Genomic DNA, 22,403 nt, shown 5'->3' with positions numbered 1-22,403 from the left:
AGAGTATGCAGAGGTCCAGGTAAATTAAGAGCATTTTCCTGATAACAGTGTATTAGTATTTTTCATTTTGCTACCTGTCCACGCCTTGTCATCTACTGCTTTCAAAAGCAGCATTGACCCAGATGTTTTCTTATTTGCATAATTTAGGAAAGATCCCTTTTCTGTGTCACTCATTAACAAAAATGTAAGTCTACTTTGGCCACATGACAAAATGGATGACTTAACATCTCAGTGAACACAGGACTGGCCTTGTTTCCAAAGCTTTATACCACAGACAACAGAAAAAGGTAAAAAACAATGGTTGTTTGGCCCTGGTCAAAATTGTGGCCAGTCATAGTTTTCATCATCCCCTTCTTTTCACCCATCAGATACTCAATGTCAGAAATTACCCAGTTCCCAAACTTTGGTGTGGTTTTTTCTTTTTGAATACTGATTTTCCTTTCCACCACCAAAAGCTTCACCATCACCACTCTCATGTTTCCTCTTTCTGTTGGTAAGATCTTAGCACGGACTGAAAGAAAATAGGCTTTATTTAACTCTCAGTGAACTGCAGAGAGCAGAAGCCTAATATAGTTACTCTTGTGTGAACCCCTATGTTATAAAAGATGACAATCCAGCTTCATCAATGAGGTGTTCTGAAAGGAACACTTAAAATCGAGGATGTATTTAGGCTGGATTCTAGATAAAGCAGAGTTCCTAGACTGCCTGACAACATCATTTTGATGATTAAACGTCACACCAAAAATACTTCATACTTTCCATCTTGCAGGATGGTTTGAATTACAAATAAGAAATGGCATCAAGGACTCAGCTTTCATTTAAAGATCAACAGGCAGCTCAGGATTTAGGTGTAAAGCTTACAAACTGGTTTATCTTGAATTTATCTAGTAAGCTTCAAAGCAATATGAATAATTACTGGATGTTATGAACTTTTTGAAAATTTTAGAATTTCAGTGCTCCTGCTTACAAATAAAAAGGGACGCTTCATTAGTCATTGAGGACTTTTATCAGGATATTGAGAAAGCAGGATTAATTTCACAAGTTACCACAAACTTATACATATTTACACGGTGTATTGATTACAGTATGTTTTTTCTAGACAACTGAAGACTGTCCTGAGGTGGATCCATTTTAAACATATATTTTATTTAAAGTCACTCAGTCATACGTTTGTTTAGTAAATAAAATAGTTGTGAGTTTGAACAATACCTATTTTTTCAGGTTTCAGCAGTTTGAAGGAAACAGTTGAAGTTCCTTTGCCGCCAGACTTTGTAGTGACGATAATATCTCCCTTGTCATTTTTAGCCTGTCCGACTCGACACACGATTTTACTGGCAGACATCCATTCGGCAGTTAGCAGACAGTTGTGCCCACATATTGTTAAACCTGGGGAAAACAAAACAAAACAACACAACCTACCATGAATAAAATTATCTTCCGAAATTCTTCAGGGCAAATACGTTTATGATGCTTCACATATTTTAAACACACCCACCCATGATGCTTTTCCAGTCCCATGTTGGCAACTACAGCAAGAGTCACAAATACATTTTTCAGATGTTCCTTCAGCTTTAGTGTTAAATTTAGTGTTAGCATTTAGTTTGGTGTTTATCATTTTAGAACACCTCTTAACACTTAAAAGTCAAGTTACACCTTAATATGAGGTCAGGCTTCCTGGGGCTTCATGTATCTCTGGCAGTGAGACTAATTTGACCAACTGACCAATAAGTCTGGCCAGATAAGGGCTCTGGATGCTGGAACAGATGGATCGTTTTCTCAGATCTGAAAGAATTCAACATTCCCAGTTCGAGTTTTCTTGTTGTGAGGAACTAGCAAGATCCTAATTTCTATAGTATTAATACAGGAAAGTCCCTAGAAGATTTGATCCGTAGAGCAACTTCATTAGTTTCCTCTTAACTAAATAAATTAGTTTCCTCCTCTATTACCTAGAAATACTTTACCTTATGTTCAAACGGACAAGACCGTACTATTCTGTTGGCTGTACTGGAATATAAGTTAGTCAGGCATAGCAGTTCTTCCCCTGTTGGCTTGGCTTTTGTTTTGAATTTCTAAAAAGCTCTGACCAATTTAACAAATACTTACAGACAGAAAAGGGTCAGCGTATGTGGCTCAGCACCAAAGCTTCACACTTACTTTTTCTCACAATTTAAACCTCTGACATTACACAGCAGACAAATTTGGCAGTTTTCATGGTTTTGTCAGACATAAAAATGCCTTACTCCCTGCCAAAACCTATTTTGAAAACAAAAACCAAAATATAAAAACCAGAAAGGCCTTGAATCTATTACAACTGAAGGTAATTTTCCTTGAGAAATGACAGTAGATAAGTTTCTTTAAAATGCCTGGAGGAGGAGAGGGGGCAAAACCAAAAGCAACCAAACAGAAGTATTTTAAATTAAAAAATATTTTGGTTGTTCTCTTTTTTTTTTCTCTCTTTTTTTTTTTTCAACATTTTAACTAGGCCAGAGTTTTTGTTTTTCAGAGGGGGAAAAAGCCCACACATTTATGATGCATATGTTTTAACCTTAGACTATGCTAAGCCTTTTCTGTTGTTATGCTAGACATCTCTCTGATGAAGAAAAAGACTACAGCACAAAATAAGACTGATAGAGTTTGTCCAAATCATTCGTAAGGACAGGTTTTCACCCCAGAGTTTAAAAGGTCTGAATTCATACTTAAATTAGTACTTTAAAATCAAGACCTGAGCTTGAGCAATTTAGTAGGGTAGAAATTTTTCAATAACTATGATCTTTTTGAAGATACTTGTATCAATTATTTTTTACTCATTGGAGGTTCCTAAAGCTAGCAAAAGAACGTGATCACATGATCCAACACTTTTTAAATGGAGGGAAACTACCTTTATCTGTATCTTAAAAATGCCAAAGTCTCGATTAACATTTCATATGCCTCACTAAGTACAGTAATGGCGCAAGACAATTTCTGGGGGAGGAAAAAAAATCATGTTCAGGGAGATAGTAAAAATAAACTTTTTTTTTTTTCCTCCAAAAATGAAAGAACTTCCCTTTCAGTAAAACTTGATTTTAATCTGCTGCACAGTATGAGGATCTTTGAAAATGTCATACTGGGGGTCTAGTTTTTATAGGGTATTTTGGAGAGTCCAATCCACTGCCTATTTCAATAAATAGGCACAAGTAATTCTCATGAGACTTTCCAATTTGGGCTAAGCTTATAAATCGACAATTTTACAATGCCTACAAAAATACAGCTGCAAATGTCTTAGAAGACAAACTAAACCTTGAGAGCATAAATGTTGCGTGCATCTCCTGGATTTGACTTTTTGTACCATGAGCTATAGAGTTACAAATAAAAAGTTTATTTAGTTTCAAAGATACAAATAGATTACAAGAAGGCTCTCTTTTAAATGAAACCAAAAGGCATATTCTCCTATTATGTGATATTCCGTTTATATAAAAAAATAGTTTCTTGCTTTTCATTTTACTTTAATGCATCTCAAGTAGCAGATTATAAACTTTGTAAAACCCTCACTCAAACTTGCTTAAATCGCATGCCTACGAAGACTCACTTTTGCAAGTATTTCCATTCAAGTCACAGGGACTATTTACATGCCTAATTTAACCATGAAAAGAAATCTTTACGTGTCTGGGGCCTTAGTCACTTACTGGAAAAAGATGATAATCAAATGAGCTAAGGGGGAAAAAAAATACAGCAACCCTTTTTTTTATAACCTTAAAACGTCAGACTATTAGCAGCTATATGTTATAAGAGTTACTCTGAGAAAAACAAAACCCAAAAACCTTAGCAATCAGCTGTAATACTGAGACACGGTTTAGGAGATGTCTTCCTTCCAAGAACCTAGCACTGATCACTTACAAAGAGATTATACCAATGAACTAATGAGGTTATTGAGATCCATGAACCATACAAATACAGAAAAATATACTTACCTATAACACTATCAGTTTTTGAGTATTTCTCAATAAAGATTCTTTAGCGTACCGCAATCTTGTCTAGCAGCTCAGCAAAATACTACTTCCTCTCCAAAAGAGGCAGCAAATTGAAATGAAGGGGAAAATTGTAGTAGCTTATGCTTGGCCATAAAGTTCCTTGTGGTGGCCAAGAATGGAATTTGGAAATCTTGGTTTACAGCCATGAAGTGAAGTATTGCTTCTAGCAAAGCCAAACAAAATTCCAATGGACTTCAGAGGAGTCATGATTCCACAACAAATTAGACAGATTGTCTCTAGCATGAATGCTGAAGTACACATATGCTTAACTTAGAGAAGGAATATGGGAAATTCCAGTAGTTATAAGTTAGCTTGGGTTTCAAAAAGATTTTACAAAGTCCTTCGCAAAAGGCTTAAGAATATTAAGCATTCACTGGATATGATTCTCAAATGGATAAATGGCTTGCTAAAAGACAGAAACAGGGCTACAGCAAATGGTGTGTCTTCACTGAGGAAAATTTCCACAGGGCATGCGATGGGAGCTCTGCTGCTCACTGTATTTGTAAATGACTAGATAAAGAGGTTACAAAGTTTGCTGATGATATGAATTTATTGGGAACATAAAACAGTAAAAGCTAGAACAAAATGCAGAACTGATGAAACTGAGTGGTGCTATAAAACAGCAGCTGAAATTCAATGAACAAACAGATGATGCACACATGCAAAATCAATGTTAAATTCACAGACGACAGGCCCTGAACCGACTACTAACCCTCGAGAATTAAATCATGGGACTACAGTCGGCAAATAAATGAAAAAAATAAGCTTGGTGCTTAGTGGTAATTATATGGAAAACAGAAGCCTATGAAAGAAACACCAAACACCAACGAGAGTAAAGTATTATGCTACAGTGCATTCATATCCTGAACACTGACTGCATGTATCCAAAATGTTGTTCACCCAACTCAAGATATCAGTAAGAAAACTGAAAAAGATTCACTGAAGCAGAAGAAGGGTCAAAAATACAGGCAGAGAAATTAAATATATTAGGACTACTTAGCCTGAAGAAGAAGCAACTGAAAGCAATGGTGGTCGAGACTGCTACAGTCAGAAGAATCACAAAGAAAACTGCTTGTTCCCTCTTCCGATGCAAGAACTATGACGGTAACTTCCAAAGAATTTAACATGTTAAAATCAAAACAGCAAAGGTGAGAGTTCTTCACGCAATGCGTGTAGCTAAATTGCTGAATCCACTTTGTCACAGACTGTTGCAGGCGCACTAATTGACTTTTACACTAATTCAGGGAATAGTAATGCTCAATGACTTTCTCAATACACTAATAACACTCCTGATAGAATAGTCCTCTTGCTGTAAAACCTTAATGCCTGCGTAAGTAGCAAAGTAGAGAGTTGCACTACACCTATTCTCTTCTCGTACACTCCCACAGGCATTCACTCTTAGCCAGTGCTCGGCACAGGATGCTGAGTCAGGCTAACAGGCTGTCTAACAGAGTATGTATGATTTGCTAGGTGTGGACTTGGGGATTCAAGTGCATAGTTGTGAAAAAGGTCATTTCTCATAACATGCAACATTGACTTCACCATGTTATTTGCAAAGGAAACACATCCCTAATCATATCCTAAATGTGACATTCTACAAATGTGATGTCCTACAGTCTCAAAAGCACTAAGCTTTCTTTTCAACTTACCTATGAGATCTGTAGGCCCAGTTCCCAAATTTTCTCCTCGAATTGTCACTTTTGTCCATGAGATGCCCTCATTGGGAGAGATGCCAGTTACAAGTGGGGGCTGCCGTGCTCGAGACATGATGTCGACTTATTTACTGGAAACCGAGTGACTTGTATCTGTTCAGAAAGAAACAATAATTAAAAAAATATATATATATAATGTAAAAAAATATTTTAAAACCTGTTTTTCTTCTGATATGATAGAAACAAAATATTAACGTACATGTGAAACACCAATCTCAAGGCCCTTTTTGCCTTGAGGAATACCTACACCTTCTTTACACTTACATTTTTTTTATAATAGGTGTAGCCCTAGTTCTGAATTGAAAAGGAAAAATAAATTCATAAAAATCATAAATCCTCAAAATGCTTAATAGACTCCAAATCACTTAGATCAGAATTCTTCGGTCTTCCATTAGAAAGCTATCACTGCACTCCCTTGAAAGTTTAGAATTGCTAAGCTAAGTAATGGACTATGGTTACACATTTGCTGTGCTTTTTCCCCATCAAAAGTTGACTGACTTGCAAAGACACTCTCATAGGGAGGAATCCCCAGCACTAATTTGTATTAAGCAGCACCATTTAGACAATCTGAGAAAGTTAAAACATTACTACAGATACTACACTAGCAGAGAACATCAATAAAGCACATAATATCCCAAGAGATAAACAAATGCACACAGAATTATCAAAAAAGCATTTCCATAAGAGTATTCAATTGCATCAGAAACACCGCTATGGCACCCATGTCATGCAGCCTAAATTCAGTTTATTATCAGACTGATCATGAATTCCTACTGCTTATTAGCACTTCGCCTTGTGCAGCTTTGCAACTGTAAGAAGCAGGTAGGGATAACCAGAAGCACCTTAGTTCCCAAATTCTCCACATTTACAACTTATACATAGAGCCTAGCCTCCCCACAGGTATACAGGTCCTACAGAAGCCCTAAGACAGGCAAAACATTTAAGGACTTCCACGCATCAACTTTGTATCACCTGTTCCATTTCATCATTTCTGAATTCTGCCACTGAGACAACAGCATCCTTAACAGTCCAAGTGAAAAAATAAAACAAAAATAAAAAAATCTCATTTGGGATCATAAAGTTATCTATAATCAATTTCTAATATGAATTTATCTGCAGTGGGAAGGTAAAAAACAAAAATAACCTATGGGGGGAAAAAAAATATTTTTTTTAAAAATCCAAGAATGATGAAAGAGTTCAGTATTAAAAAAAATCTTAGGTACACATACAGAACACTTCAGCATAGATGATTTTAAAAGTTCAGGTTGGTCAGAAACACATGGAACAAGTCAAGCTTCACAACACATCTTTTATTACATTTTATGTATTTTTACCTTGGATTAAAGCATATTTTCCTATTTTTACTTGCAATAGTCACAACACCCAGAAACTCTGTAAATCATCCTTAAAAATAATAAACTACTATACACTTGCTTTTGCTAAGCAATTAGGAAATATCCAAATGAATAAAGTTATCTTGGTCTCTGCCACTTTTGCATAGACAAAATACATTTGCTGTATGAGCTTACACTATGCTTCTATAGAAATTCACCAAGCTTTTCAGAGGTACTGGATAGATCTTCCATGAGGAAGAAAAGCTCCCATAGCAGGATGTTTTCTTCATTTTCTGAAGGTGCACACTGAAAATGAAGACAGAAATCAGAAAGGCAGAAATCTCTGGAGAGGAAGCTCCCATGGTTAAAGTAGTAATAAAGTACTACTGCCCCTGGAACAGGATCCTGTCTCTATCTATACCACAGATGCACAGCAAATCACTTATAACAAAACTTTACAGTAATATTTTTTTCTTCTCAGTTTCTCAACTTCAGAGCCCACAGCCACACCTGAAATCAGTAGGAAGCACATACTGAACATAAGAAATGCTACACAATGCTCCAAAATATTCAAGACCTAAATAATCATCTCAGATCTGTAACACCACACAGACACCACGAATACCACAAAATCAGTATTTTCAGAGACATTTTTGAGACTGCCATTGAAGAAGAGTGTGCAATTAATAAGACTGAGATTTCTGTTGAACAAGCAGAAATTTAGAAAGTTGCTGCATGTGGGCCATGCCCAGTGCATGAAGGCCATGCCCAGTGCACACGAAAAGTGCATCTGGAACTAAGGTGTTTTGTTTTAAGCAGCAAACCTCTGAACAACTGAGTGGTTGACTTCACAACACTCAAAATTACATTATGTTTTTAATATAACATTAATTTCCCAGGTTTTTGCAAGCAGGAAACTGATGAGAAAGGAATTCAACAATGCAGTGTCATGGACCCTCTTGTAAGTTGGTATGTAAAATGCTTGAACCTTTCATATCCAACATGGAGCTACTTATGGAAGTCATCAAAGAACGTGGTCTATAACCTGGTGGCTGAAATGTCACTGCAGGACAGGACAGTCTCAGCAGACTCCAAAGAAGTCTGCTGACAGTAATCTCCAGGTACAAAAGAGAAGGCTGCTCAGAGCCCTTCTCTCCTGCTCCCCTATGCCCACAAGGCCAATACCCCAATGCTCTGTTCAAATCCTGACACCTTGATAACTCCTCTTCTTACCCCCATCCTTCTCGTCCAGATAGCTCACCTGAACTACTGTTGAAGCGCTTCCTTGCCAGAGGTGAAAACAACAGTCCCGATCTGCTGACAAGACTCCTGCTCCTGGAGCTGCACTGCTTGCCTAGCTCTTGGCCCACCTGTACTGGATGCAAAGCTTCCTTTGCTACATCACCAAGGCATCACCCAACAAAACAACAGGCAGCAGAATAGAAACAAGCTTCCCAGATCCCATTTCGAACCCTAATCCTACCTGGAGCAATCAGAAACTGAAAATGGAGGGAAAGTCTTGTTTGTTCCTATACGATTAGAAGCTGCACAGGCACAGAAGCTCCGACCTTTCAATATACCAGGTCTCCTCTGGAATCATGTGCAAAGACGCATTAGAAAAGAATCAGGTGCATAAATTTATCTAGAACAATAATAAATTGCATGTACCCCTCATGATCTTATCTACACAGACTTTGCAGCTTTCTTCACACACCCTGAACAGAGGTCAAAGAAATGCAACAGCCACACAGAAAGAGTGGGGCTACGTCTCCACATACACACTTAGTCACCTTCCCTAGGAAGCAGTATATGTCTAGGAATCGGTGACACATTGTAAAACACCTCTTTTACCTCTGAGCAATGTCTTTAAATGGTTTATATAGAAGATTAATCAGTAACACAGATGTAAAAAAAAAAAAAAAAAAAAAAAAGCCATCTTCCAGAACTCAGTGGTAATATGGAGAGAAAAATCTTGAGGAAAAAAAGTAAAATTGAAGGTATTTTGGTATTATTTGGTTGATTTCCATCCTCCCCCTAATGTCATGATTCCCTTGCGTTGCAGCTATCATTTTGTTCAAAATACCTAGGCATACAGGTAATTGGCTTGTATCAACACCAAAACGCAAAAGTAATATTACAACGTATTTTTCCGGATTTCAGAAATTGGCATTATGTCTCTCTTCATGATGAGCTGAATAAATGCAATAAAGATGCTGAGCCTCCTGAAGTCTAGTATTTCTTCTAAATTATTTCCATACTTATTGCAGAATTGTTTTAAAATACCCCACTGGATGAGAAGACCACAGTAAATCTCAACACATTACAAAGCACTACAGTACTGAGATGGTCTATTATTTTATTTTATTTTTTTAAATAGCAATTGGTTTCATTTCTTTCAAAGAGTAAATGGTGGACATTATGGAATCTGTCCTTGCTACAGAGATCAAACAAATCCTTGGGATCACTGAGAATATATTCCTTCCTTCTTTTGACTCACGTGTCAATAGTCAAAATGACTGAACTGCTTATTGGGAAGCATACTCCTATGACCCAAAAGCAAGTTTCTAATTTTTTGAAAAAATCTTTAAGGCAAAACTTGAAAAAAAAAATGCATTTTAGTTTCAAGAAATCATATGTTAGGTAGTCTAACCAAGAACTATGATTGCAGTTCTATAATTGCCCTTATATATTCTAAAAAAAAATAAATAAATAAAAATTCAATCTTCCTTCCTACTGAAAGAGTAGTTCTCATACAGAGTAGGGGCGATTGCACAAAGACAGTTTTCTACATTTCTTCTGAGTAGCTAGACTTACTGAAGAAGTGTTAGAAAGACTAATTTTTTGCTATGGACAATCTTCTTTTACACTATACTTACAGAGGTCTCCCCCTGCGCTGTGCCCATTTCTTTTTAAACTTCATTTCCTCACAATAGCTCCTCAACGTTTTAACATGGATGACATCTGTTTGACTGCTCCCATGATCTTGCCCATATTATTCCCTCTATTATTCTGTCATAATTCTTGTTATGAAGTGCAAGGAGTTAGAAAGCCTCTGCAAAGACCACCTACTACAAAGCCATCTTAAAAAATGCCTTTCGTAAACATCATCTTCATCTTTACATGAGCTGCTCAAATAAACTGTCCTCTCACAAAGGTTTGGTTCAGAAAAAAAAAAATCAGCCTGTTATGAACATTGCAAGCTTGCTAAAGATGGGACATCTCCACTCTCTAAAGCCACTTTAAAAACAAAATAAGTTTTTAGTGAAAAAGGAGCTCACCAATGCCTACCATAACTGTTCTGTAGCGCAGAGTGCTGCTCACTGCTCTGGAAGAAATACCAAAATACAAAATAAGTGAACGACAAAAGCTCAGGCTTTATGGATACTAAACTGGCCAGCATGTTCAAATCGCAACATGAAACTACAAACACAATGAAGGCATGCAACTTCAGAAGATGAGTGACAACCAGATGCACCTTATAAATTTCACCAATAAAAAAAAAATTAGCAGTTGAGACGTTTTAAAAAGGTGTTTCTGACTTCTAAAGGAAGAGAGCAAGTTGATTCCTGTGATTGAAAATTCATTTAAGTAAAGGTTTCAGCAGTACTTTGTCACAGACACTGAACTTAAAAGACTCTTTGGAAGGAAGACAGCATCAAGGTCAACCAAGTGCCATGGTCATCTAGCAAAGGGAATCTAAGTTGTCAAGAAGGGAAGAAAGAAAAAGCCTATTTGTCATCTCTGAGAAAGTCTAAGCTGCATGCAAGCTTAAAATGAGATACACATAGAATGAAAGTCTTCAGGTACCAAATATTTATTTGTTCTAGATCGTATGTGATAAAGGTGACCGAATATCCTTTAAAAAGTTTTGAGGCAGATACAGCTGGAACGAAAGCATCTCCCATGCTCAAATCACAGTGTGACTGAGATGTTGTTGTTTACTTACAAAAAAATAAAAAAATAATTTAAAAAAGCAAACAAACCAGTATGTTTTGGAACTCTTACCACACTAACATCACAGCATTAAATGCACTCTGAATGAACAGATTTATGAAACACCCGTTTTTAAACAAACAATAAATGCTCTGCTTCTAGAACTTAGGTGACGGCCTTTTAACTTTGAAGTACACGAACTTGTGCTTCTACTAAATAAATCTAGTAATTTGTTTTCACTAGAAAACCCGAAGAGTCCACCGAGTCCAACACACTAAACAGCACGACCGAAAGAATATGGCAAATGACCCTAAGAAGGACGACAACGCAACAAGTTTCCTACATGTTTGCATTCAAAACCATTACGAAATGATGAAAAACACCACGGCAACCTTTTCTGCGCTTTATCTTCCCACCAATATAAATTCAGACAGACAATCTCCATAAACTAAGATTTAAAAGCATTCAAAAAGCAGCACTGTGAAAATAACTGACATTTATTAACCCCTCTGGAGATCTTCAGTGCCCCAGAATTTCCACAGCCTTCAACACTGCATTAATAATACAAAGTCCATTCCTGCGAGCCTGCCAGGAAAGACTGGGAAGTGAATAAGCTAAACAATGCTGAAATTCCAAGTGATATTAAGAATCTATGCGTGTTTATTTAAATAATAAAAGAAGACTTGTCAATTTAAACAAGAAGTGCTCACAAATCTTACATTTTTTGGGGGGGACCCTTCAAAACACCACTAAGCTACTTATAATGAAAAGATGAACAAACATAAAAAAAAAAGGGGGGGGGGGGGGATTTTACCATCACACAGAAAATAACAAAGCCTCATTTGTCTTGGTCTGTCATATCCGGCATGTTGATTCAAGCCAATATTAACACTGACAAACATGTTAACCTACAGGACAGCGCTCCATGCCAAAATCAATTCCCACTTGGGAAGATGTGCGTGTTTTGAGACGGAGAGGGCAAGCTACGAGAAAGAAAAGATTTAGAGTATTAAATGACATAATATGATACCCTTCTCTATTTAGAAGGGCTACTGAATGTTCCAGTCAGTCACCAAGCCCGTGCTGGAGGTTTTAGTTCGGAGATAGCCAAGCGCCAAGCGCAATCGCTTTGTTTCCACAGCGGCTCTGCCTGCACGTTTCATCCCCAGCTCCTGCTTTACTTAACCCAGAGGGGTACATCTCCCGAGCTAGCCGTCTTGCCACAGCGAAAGCAAAGGGATCGGAGCACTCGGCGATGCCATGCACATTTCTGAGGCCCAGGGGATTAAAAGGCTGGACCCACGGCAGATGCTGGGAGGGCGCTGGGTGGAGGAGCCCGGCACATATTTCAGGCCGGGCCGCAGCTGCGAGGGATTGACACCGCTAACTGTGGAATCAAGCTCAGGAGAAACTCCGGGCACAGTTCCGGCATCCGAAATAAATTAAAGTAAACAGTGTTGCTCTCTCTCATCCACCCTGTTAGCAGCCTCTCGGTCGAGCTGGAGACCACACACCCAGACCACACAGCACCAGCTGAACTCACTCGCACGCAACATCTAGAAGCTGTCACTCTGCTGAGGTATGGGGAGGAAAAAGAGGGGGCAGGAGTGCAAGAGAGTGTGTCTGTGTGTGTGTGTCTGTGTGTGTGCGTGTGTGTGTTTAGAAAAGCTGCTTGCTCTCTCCTCCTATCATTACAGCTGGTTATGTTTTGTGCGGTTGGGAAGGAGGGAAAGAAGGGAGGGATATAAAAAAAAAAAAAAAAAAAAGACCTATAAACCTCACTAAGAAAACACACTGGTCTTGGCCTTTTGTAGTAATGATTTGCACTCCTCCTGTACTGGTTTAGGAGCTGATAAAGGTCTAACAAAGCATCCATTTAACATCAATTAACCTTCTATCTATCACGTGTCAAAAAAAAAAAAAATCGAGACCTGTATAAATCCATTTCACTGCACTGCACCTATTAAATGACAGCATCGTATCAGTTACGACACCCAGCACACCTATACACTGCTGTATTTTTAATTCAGGAATTGTGATAGGCTATTTATTCAGGGAGGGACTCCCCACAAAGGCCACTTAACAATACGATGGTTACGATGTCAAAATGCTGAATTTTTCCACAGACATCTCAAAACGAAATTTTGTTCGTTAGGATCCTATCCCATAAACAACCCGAGAGAAATGAATGAGCCTACATATAACACTCAGCTTATGATCCGTCACCAAGAAGGAACAATATTGAATTCTAAAAATAGATTTAAAAGAAGATTAGCCTATATTACGATGAACAGAGGCTTCTAAAACGGTAGTCTTGGGGAGGGGATTCCCTCGTTCCTTTTAGTTCAGAAAATCATTTAATTGGTCATTTATATTGCCTGTTGAAACAGAAAAAGCTGAATTAGCTACATGAACACTACTCTTTAAAGATGAAACGTTTCCCTTCCCTTCACTCTGCCACCACAAATGCACGTATCTAATCCACAAAACTCACCACCACACATATTTAATTTAATCCACTTACATATTCTAACAGTTCAGAACCACAGCCACATTTTCACCTCTTTCCAAAAAAATAATCTATTTACTTAAATGACAACAATCTCCACGTGCCACTATTAAACAAAATCAGCAAAATCTACAATAATCCAAACGTCAATACTAGCCCTATTAACCTGGATTCGGACATTTTCATTGCAGAAAACCTTAAGAAAAAAATCCTAAGAACGTCACCTTATGAAATACATTTCCAAAAACAATTAGCTTTACAGTTCTATAATTTCACGCTGAAAACAAATTATCCCTCCGATTTATTAAGTACATGCTACATGCTGTTTCATGCCAGTTCCTGAATGAATACTTTTGCTGTTAGAGCCAGTTACAGCACCTATGCATTACCAAGTCCCAAGTCAAACCAATTTAAATTTTCTGAATGTCTGCTCTTCCGGTCATGCTAAGTTGGCTACAGAAGACCAGTAGCTTAGAAGAAAATGTAACTCAAGAAAGCCCGAACACAGATGTTTCTCCCCAAAATTTCCGCTCTTTTCGTTATAAATTGCATTACAACTCCCCAGAATTTAAGACATCTACTTGTTAAAAGCTTCTGTATTTATTATGTGACACATCACTATAATCTAGCAACGTTGTGAAGAAAAGCCTTAAACATATATAAACATATATAGAGAAAAAAGTCAACTCAGCTTTACACAAAACCATATCACAGATGGCCATAAATCTCCCATTCGTTTCTAAATTCTCAAAGCACATGTTTCTCTACATCTGCTTCTACCTCCAAAATCCAGTAAGTTTGCTTCATATAGAAGTCATTCCCCTTACTGTCTTCGAGCTAAACCATTCATCCCTCTTTCCTTCTGAGCTTCTAAAGTTATTCATAATTTTCTGAGCATTATTTTAGTTATCAGAAGAATGGTAAAGAATCTGAATACCTTCATCATCTATCTTACGTTATTCATAGGTAGAAATTAGAAATCAATGCAGCCAGAATCAGAAACTTTCAAATATGTTTACTCAAATGCATTCAAAAAGATTCAGAAGTTCAAAAAAATAAACTAAATAAATCCCAATGGGATGGGATTTATTTTTTTTTAATAGAGAAAAGAAACAAGACACCACAGATTTTTCCTAAGCCCTGTAACTATACACAATATTCTTTATAAAAACACTATATAACCACTGTAATTACACAGTTCACATCACTGAAGATTTAGCTTGTGCTCTTATAGTTCGGACTGCTACAGTAAATTTGACATTTGCCGTGTGACTTTTTTTTGGCAGTTTCTTTTGCTTCAAAAAATATTTAAAAGATGATGGGACGTGCGCTTCTGTTTCTGAGGTTCCCCTATTTTTCATGTTGTCTCCCAGACATCCTGCTCTGTCCCTGCTCAGCAGAGTACCCAAGCCATCTGCTGAATAGCATCCTTCTCTACTCACATGGTTGAACACATGTACCTGTCTGAGAGCCTGCATGCCCAGGTATTTTATTACATATTTCAGCCTGCTTCTACCTCACGTACTCTCAATCTCCATTTCCACTCCTCCACCTAAAATCCCGTCTCCTGTACGGCACTAGAATGCTTTCAGAGCAGTGAAGTTATTTTGCGGGAAACAGGAGCTCCGCTGCCTTCCATGCTGATGAAAAGGAAACAGGAGAAAAACACGTCGTCTTCCGATGTAACCCCTTAACTCTTTGCCAAAATAGTAATGTTCAGTTTCCCAGCAAGAAGCAACACATACGCATCAAAAACACAGTGATGTTCAAAGTGCCACCGTGCTCTCAGAATTTGAAAACACAGCATTTAAAGCCATCTCTTTTTTAACTGAGAGGTTTTAGGATTAGCTTAAAAATTCAGTTTGACTCCAATAAAAAAGTTGCCATTTAAAAGGCGCTCTTGCTCAGCAAAATCCTAACTCCCAAACTCCTAAAGACTTTTAGATGCCTTACGGGAACTCCTGAATAAAGGGTACCTTTGGCATACTCATAGAGTAAAAGATAAAATGCAGAACGTAACCTAAAAATCACTGATTTATATTGTCATCTAATCCACAGGCACTTTTACGCTGACAGAGTTTCCACTGGCTTCCGCGTAATATAGCTGCAGGTCTGCCTTTGAAAATTTGACCGAAAATTCAGCAGTCTGTTGTTGCCTTATGGTCAAGGGAAAAACAGACCTTGAGGGGCTTGGTGTCTCCGAACTGTTTTCCTTAAAAATAAAACAAACAAATACAGAAAGGAAACACAGGCTTTCACACCCATCACTGAGTGCAATCAGAGTATTTGCTACTGAAAATACTGAACATAGCGTCTGCATTGATTAATAACTGGTGTCAAAAAAAAAAAAAAAGCTACACGTCAATTTCCTTTTGAAGAAAAAGCACTAAATGCTTCTGAAATAACATAAAAAAGGTACCGTCACATGCACAGAACATGAGAGGACAGGAGACATTTGATTCAGTTTTGTTTTAAATATGAAATACCTAGCTTACCTTTCCCTAATCAAAAAACACAACTTCCCAATCACACAATTAATCCTCATTTTCAGGCTTATCTCACTACTCAATGTCTGGGAAAACTGCCTCAGGTTTATTTTTTTTCAGAAGATCACAAAAACGAGGCTCTCCCCCCACCCTCCCAACTTGTGACACTGGGAGGATAAGCATCAGTCCAACAGCTTTTGAAATGAAATACTGTCAGGAATTCTGTCACTTAAAAATCATTTTCAGGTTAAGGTACAAAATATTCTTTTATCAGCTTTATGTTTAAATTGATCCTTTGCAAGTTGTGAACGTAGACGTTAATCTTTGTGTCCTGTGCAAAAGATGAAACACCGATCTGAGGTGGCTGCCCTGCCTAATCACCCCTCATCCTACAAGCACCTTTACAAACAAAATTTCCCCATTACCAAGCACCATTTCCCTCCCTTGGGAAAAGTAATCTGAAAGACAATTCTGCATAATACAAATTTATAGAAAGTAGGTGGTCTAAGACAAAACGTTAAGCTGAAGCACTAGTGTCTGACTTCTGCTAAAAGATATTCATTTAGCTATTTTCAGATTTCAAACCTTCAAGCCTACGTGTAAGTACAGCAGCAGATTCCACTCATACTGAAAAGCTCCCACTGAAGCTAAATCCACTGTAGCACGTACAGTCTTGGGAGCATTGTTCTCAGCGTCCTTGAATTTGAACTGAAGGACTATTGATTACTTTTGTTGAAGATGTTTGTCTTTGTTTGCATAATTGAAGCAACGCACAGCTGTTCAGAATACACACAGGTAGAGCCCATCTGTGCTTCAGAGGCCCATTTTGTCCTGGAGTACTAAACTATACTTTACATCACATCTTCTTTCGGTAGCTGTCCAAACCCATGTTTTCAAAACCACCTTCTATATTCAGTCTTCTGTCACCATCCTATCAAGGTAGCATTCCCTACCCTGCTTTCCCCCTCCCTCAGGTGGATTTGGGGTGAAGTAGAAATGCCCAGAAGAACAGAATTAAAGTAACTCACGTGTGATGATTACTTTCAAGTACGGTGCTTGAGACCTACTGGATTTACAGCTAACCATATCAGTAGTAGACAGAAAGTTAAGTACAGTCTAACATAACATATCTCAAGTTTTCATCGCTAACAGAGGCTTTTCTACTCTCCCCACTTATTCCCCTTTAGTGCGGCTCCACTGTGAGGAGCAGCGTAATAATGAACAGACTGTATCAGTGGATACAGTTCCTTTTTAATGGGACTCTGGGAAAAATACTGGTGAATTATATATTTTAACATCTTTATTATCTGTTTTTGCCTCTAATGCTCTCAATGGCTGGCAGAAAAAAATGCTGCTTGTATTCACAGGAAAACCTACAACTCAACACAGTAAGATTCAAATACTGTACAATCCAAAAACACTCGGTGAGCATTACCTTTTGTACTAAAGATAAAATGCCTTCTCCATACAACACCACCCACTGCTTAAAAGGCAAGGTATTGAACATTTTATTAAAAAGGAATTTGAGTGTTTTGTTTTTTTGTTTGTTTCCCCCCTTTAGTTCATGACTACAACTGAAGGGATTTGCACTGAATTCTAAAAATGTTCATTAACGTAGGACTGTTATTCAGCACTAATTTCTGACAAAGCAAATACAGCATTAAAAGAATTATTGGGCCTAAAAAAATGTAACTTATTGAACCAAGGCCATGAAAACACAAGAAAACTTTATGTTAACAACAACAACAAAAAAGCACAAGTTTGATCACTAACATGCTTTTAAATAGTTAAATAATTAATCATTTTCACCTCTGACATATATTAAGAAAAGTTAGGCTTTCCACAATGAAAAAAGCCTTACCACTAAAATGTAAATTAGCGTTTTCACAGAGATAAATCACACCAGTACGATGAAAATCACTGCATCCAAAATATTTAACATGACGTTTAAGACACCAGAAACCCCATCTAAGTAAAAATACTGTTGTCTGAGGGTGGGCATAAATCACACAAGCCATAAACTAAGCTATCCACGGGAAGGAAAAGCAGCAGCAGGGCCTGCCTTTGGCTGCTTCTTGCTGGGTCAGGGCAAGCTGTGACAGACGCCACCGCAACAGGGAGTTAAAAAATTACAGAGCTCAGCTTCAGGTGGCCAGAAGACGGTGCAAGGAGTCAGACCTGATTTAAGTGACAAGCTTGTTGGCTTGCAGTTTAGAAAAGAAAGAAAAACAAGGAAAGAAACAAGGAAAGAAACAAGGAAAGAAACAAGGAAGACCTGATTTAAGTGACAAACTTGTTCGCTTGCAGTTTAGAAAGAAAAACAAGGAAAGAAACAAGGAAAGAAACCAAGAAAGACCTGATTTAAGTGACAAACTTGTTCGTTTACAGTTTAGAAAAGAAAGAGAAACAAGGAAAGAAACAAGGAAAGAAACAAAATAAATAGGCTCTTTTACTGGTTTGACAAATTTATTTATTGCTTTTGACAGTTTGTGGCACTGAAATGCATGCAACTCGTTAAAGGACAAAAGGAAGCGTCTTCTTGTTTTGAGAATGATCAGAAAAGGAGCGATGGAAAGTAAAAGTGAGATTACAATTTTAAGCAATAGTGTAAAGAATGGGTAGCAATAGTTGAGATTTTATCTGATGTTCTGCCAGAGGCTAAACGGCTTAACACTTCTCTGGCTTTCCACTCAATACTTTTGAGCACAAGGCTGGAAGCTGAGAACGTAACAAAGAGAAAACAAGCCGAGAGCAGCAAAAATTAATAGTTTATTAGCGAAGCTGTGAAACAGAGCAAGACACCAGGCTCCCCGTTGGCACTGGGACACCCCTTGCCAGTGCAAGCTCCCTCCCAGGCTCCCAGTTCAGCTACTGGAGAGGGAAGGGGGGGACGGCGCCTGCTGCCCCTGCCCCTGCCCCAGCCCCAGCCCCAGACCCGCAGCCCCCGGCGGGGCGGGAGCGGCCTAAGATGGCGGACGGCGGGGGGGGGGGGAGGGGGGGCAGGAGCCGGGGCTGCCCCGGCGGGAGCCGGCCCCGCGCAGCGCGGAGCGGGGCCGAGCGGAGCGCGAGGCCGCGCCGTGTCACTCACCGGCCACCGTCGCCGCCGCCGCCGCCTTTGTAGCCGGCACCTGGGGCCGCGCCGCTCCCAGCAGCGCCTCGGCGGCCGGCGCTCGCAGGCAGCGGCAGCCGCGGCCCGAGGGAGTCGATGGAGCGCGGAGAGATCGAGGGGAGCCCGCCCCCTTAAAGGGGCTCTATGGCAGCATCGAGACGTGAACACAAAATCATAAATAAATGTTAATACATCCAATAGTAATCAATAAACAGTCATAAAACTGAAAGGCTTCGTGATTTCTCACAGTGCTCATATGCAGGGCAGAAACCCACCGCCAGCACCTGCAACATGGCAGCCTGTGGCCAGACATGGCGGGCTGTGTGTGGAAGGAGGGGGAGCAGCCCCGTGCCTGTGGGGCAGGCAGCCGGTCCCCTCAGATTTTGGCCAGGAGCCCCGGCTGCGTCCTGCGTTGCAGGGGACAACCATGGTGGTGCCCACAAAGTGTTGCCACACCAAGCCCATGGCCACGGTGCAGAGGGCTCGACGTTATTTACGTGCTCCCCTTTGGAAACCGCTGTTAGGTGTGTGGGATAAAACGCACCTGCAGCTGGGACCCTGTAGGACTGTCCCCTGCTGCCCCTCAAGTGGGCTGGGGCTTCCTCACCTTCCAGGCTCACTGTGGGGTGTGGGGCGATAGCAAGGTTTTTCAGGTCATCTGTACAAAAAAAAAAAAAAAAAAAAAAAAAAATTCCTCAGAAGTGGATGGGGAAAACCTGTGAAAGTCCTTTTCTTGGGGAAGTTTCTTTTTCCCCAGCAGCCCGACCCCCCGGGCAGTGGCTTTCCGGCACCACCGTGGAACTGGACAGAAACAGGACACAGCTGCCGTAGGAGATGGTGTGCGGGCGGGCATTGCAGCCACAGCTCAGTCATGCAAATCAGCCCTGGTTTCCCAACAAAATTGCCAGAACACATCTTACACCATCTGTCTACCTAAGGCACCTCTGAACAGGGGCTCTTCTTCCTTTTGGAAATGGCCAGGAGATGTCCTTTTTTCCCATTCTGCTGGGATTGTTTGGAGTTTGGTTGCGAAAGCCAAGTGCAGATGAAATCTTAATGGAAAGCAGAGGGAAAATAATGAGAGAGAAAACAGAAGGGAGAATCAGTTGCTCAGTTTTGCCAAACCAGACCTAAAGTGGGACATTAGTGGGAAAATAAATTATCTTTCATAAAACCTCAAAGAACTTGAGCACCATAAAAAGCATTATGGCAAAGAAATGTCATTTCCCTCACTGTTTTTCCAGAAGTGAGAGCTGCCCAAGTTATATTAGTAGGCTGTAATATCTCAGTACATGAATAAACAGCTCATTTCTGACTCTTTCCTCTGGCTTCTTTAAATCATCACACGGCATCTGCCTGGGGAACAATGAGAGCCTTTGGTGCCACTCTTTTCTCTAATTACCTCTAAAGTTGTTGCTGGTGACTGAGCGGTTTTCTGTTAATACCTGATGCAGAAAGAGAGCTCGCTTGTCCATCCTCCATGAAAAGTAAAGTTGGCATCACATTAAAAAAAAAAAAAAAAAAAAAAAAAAAGAGTATAACCCGCTGCCACCCATTTCAATATGATGTTTTTCCTTCATGACAGCTTGTTTGCATTTTCTCATTAAAAGCCTGTCATCAGATGTGCCAAATAAAACCACTACTTTGAAAGGTTTGGTTGATACTGAAGACCCCACCCAGCACTCCACATACCTGGGTGAAGCCTTGCCAGATGCTCTCTCTGAGCGGGTACCTATGCCTAAAAAGCCCATTGACTTTAAGAGGTGCATAAAGGGAGATGTTTTTCTGGAATATTTTGTAATAAACAACCCTGAATTTAGATTTAGATAAATGACAAACTTCAGAGTCGGGCTGAAGTTTTGTTGTGGAGCTGACTGCATCTTCTACATCCTCTGCTGTAAATACAAATACTGTAAAAATGTGAATCAATATCAAGAGAGGATCTGAACTTCAGAAGAGACAACACCCCAGTGTCAGCCAACATAAGAAAAGGCTGCAAGACCTTTGGAAACATCACCTAGACTCCCCATCTAGGGTTTTAAACCATCTGCTTGGCAGTGTTTTCGTGCTGATCTTGGTCCTAGGGAACCTGTCAGAACAGCACAACCAGACTAAACTCTGTGACAGCAGGAGCCTGAGGGATGGTGTATGTGGGTTCATCCACAGGCATCCGCGTACACAAATCCTGCTGTTGCCAAGAGTGGCACCCAGGACCCTTGTGATCTGCAGGAGCCCTGGATAATATTGTCAGTGAAGGGCTTCCTGTGTGCAGCACTTTGTTGAATCTATTGTGGGTGGTTTTCCCAGCTGATGTGCAGTGACCATGTGGTAACCATCACCTACCCCTTCAGCGACTCCAGAACAAAGCTGACAGTGACTGACTACAGATTTGACCCACTGGAGAACAGAAACACTGCCCCACACATCCCTTTAGAACAAAAGGAGGAAAACTAGTGCTGTCATATATATAACCATATATGTAGCTTATAGTATGTATATACCGTAGTATATAGTATATATTTGCTGTCATACATAATGCTGCTAATATAAATATATTACTCCATGGAACTCCAGATGCCATTAAAGAGATTAATCTATGCTGTTAAAACTGAGGAAAGAAATGACAAGTTGTAATATAATGACCTGGTAAATAGTAAGTATTATACCTCATAGAGGTCACAAAAGTAATTGCTCATTCATGCCTTTTTCTAATCCATTTATGCAGATTTGACAGTGATCTGTAAACATTACATCTCTCCACAAAGTTGGGTAAACAGATATGAAAGCCAAGAGAGATTATTATGATCATCTTGTCTAACCTGAATATTGAAAGCTGTAGAATTTCCTCCAGCCATTCCCACATCAAGCTCTTTGTGAAGTTGCTTCTTAGAGAGACATTTTCATCTTATTTTAGGGAGTTGGAGAAATTGTGAATGCATCGCTGCACTTCTGAGGATTTCTCAGCAGTTACCCTAACACGTACCATGCTACCCTACCGTGTGAAAAATAACTGATAGAAATACAAATTTTATTTGAAAAGGTAAATCCATCTAGCTGCAGCATCTGTCCATTGCAAGCCTGCTTCTTGTTAACAGAAGTATCTTCCTTTTGAAGATGTTTATAAAATACAGCTTTACTCCTTCACCTGCTCTTGGATTAAACTTTGATTCTGCACTGTATAATTGCCTTTCCAGGATTGTTCTCCTTTCTGAATCCTTTCAAGCTTACAGCTATTGCCTTTCTTTTTTGACACATGGACATCAAAATTAGGCCTCTCCCTATTTCTGTTTGAGCTTGTGAGGTGAATATTATA

General features: G+C 39.3%; 1 protein-coding gene across 3 annotated transcripts in view; it reads right to left on the bottom strand.

The window, feature by feature from the left end:
- EXOC2 (exocyst complex component 2) overlaps nucleotides 1-22,403 on the bottom strand; it is a 153,811-nt gene that overhangs the window by 112,485 nt on the left and 18,923 nt on the right. Inside the window, exons 1-3 of one of the 3 annotated variants that reach the window (XM_084509814.1) lie at nucleotides 19,070-19,157; nucleotides 5,657-5,812; nucleotides 1,210-1,386 (exon numbers count right to left, since the gene is read on the bottom strand). In XM_084509814.1, the coding sequence (XP_084365940.1) occupies nucleotides 1,210-1,386; nucleotides 5,657-5,774 (295 nt within the window). In that variant the 5' untranslated portion in view covers nucleotides 5,775-5,812; nucleotides 19,070-19,157. Of the gene's footprint in view, nucleotides 1-1,209; nucleotides 1,387-5,656; nucleotides 5,813-17,842; nucleotides 17,989-19,069; nucleotides 19,158-22,403 lie in introns of those variants that run through there. The other 2 variants (XM_084509815.1, XM_084509813.1) reach the window with 2 other exon arrangements.

The sequence above is a fragment of the Aythya ferina genome (genome assembly GCF_964211825.1).
Source record: "Aythya ferina genome assembly, chromosome: 2".
Taxonomy (NCBI): Eukaryota; Metazoa; Chordata; class Aves; order Anseriformes; family Anatidae; genus Aythya; species Aythya ferina.
This window is presented reverse-complemented; position numbering and strand designations above follow the sequence as displayed.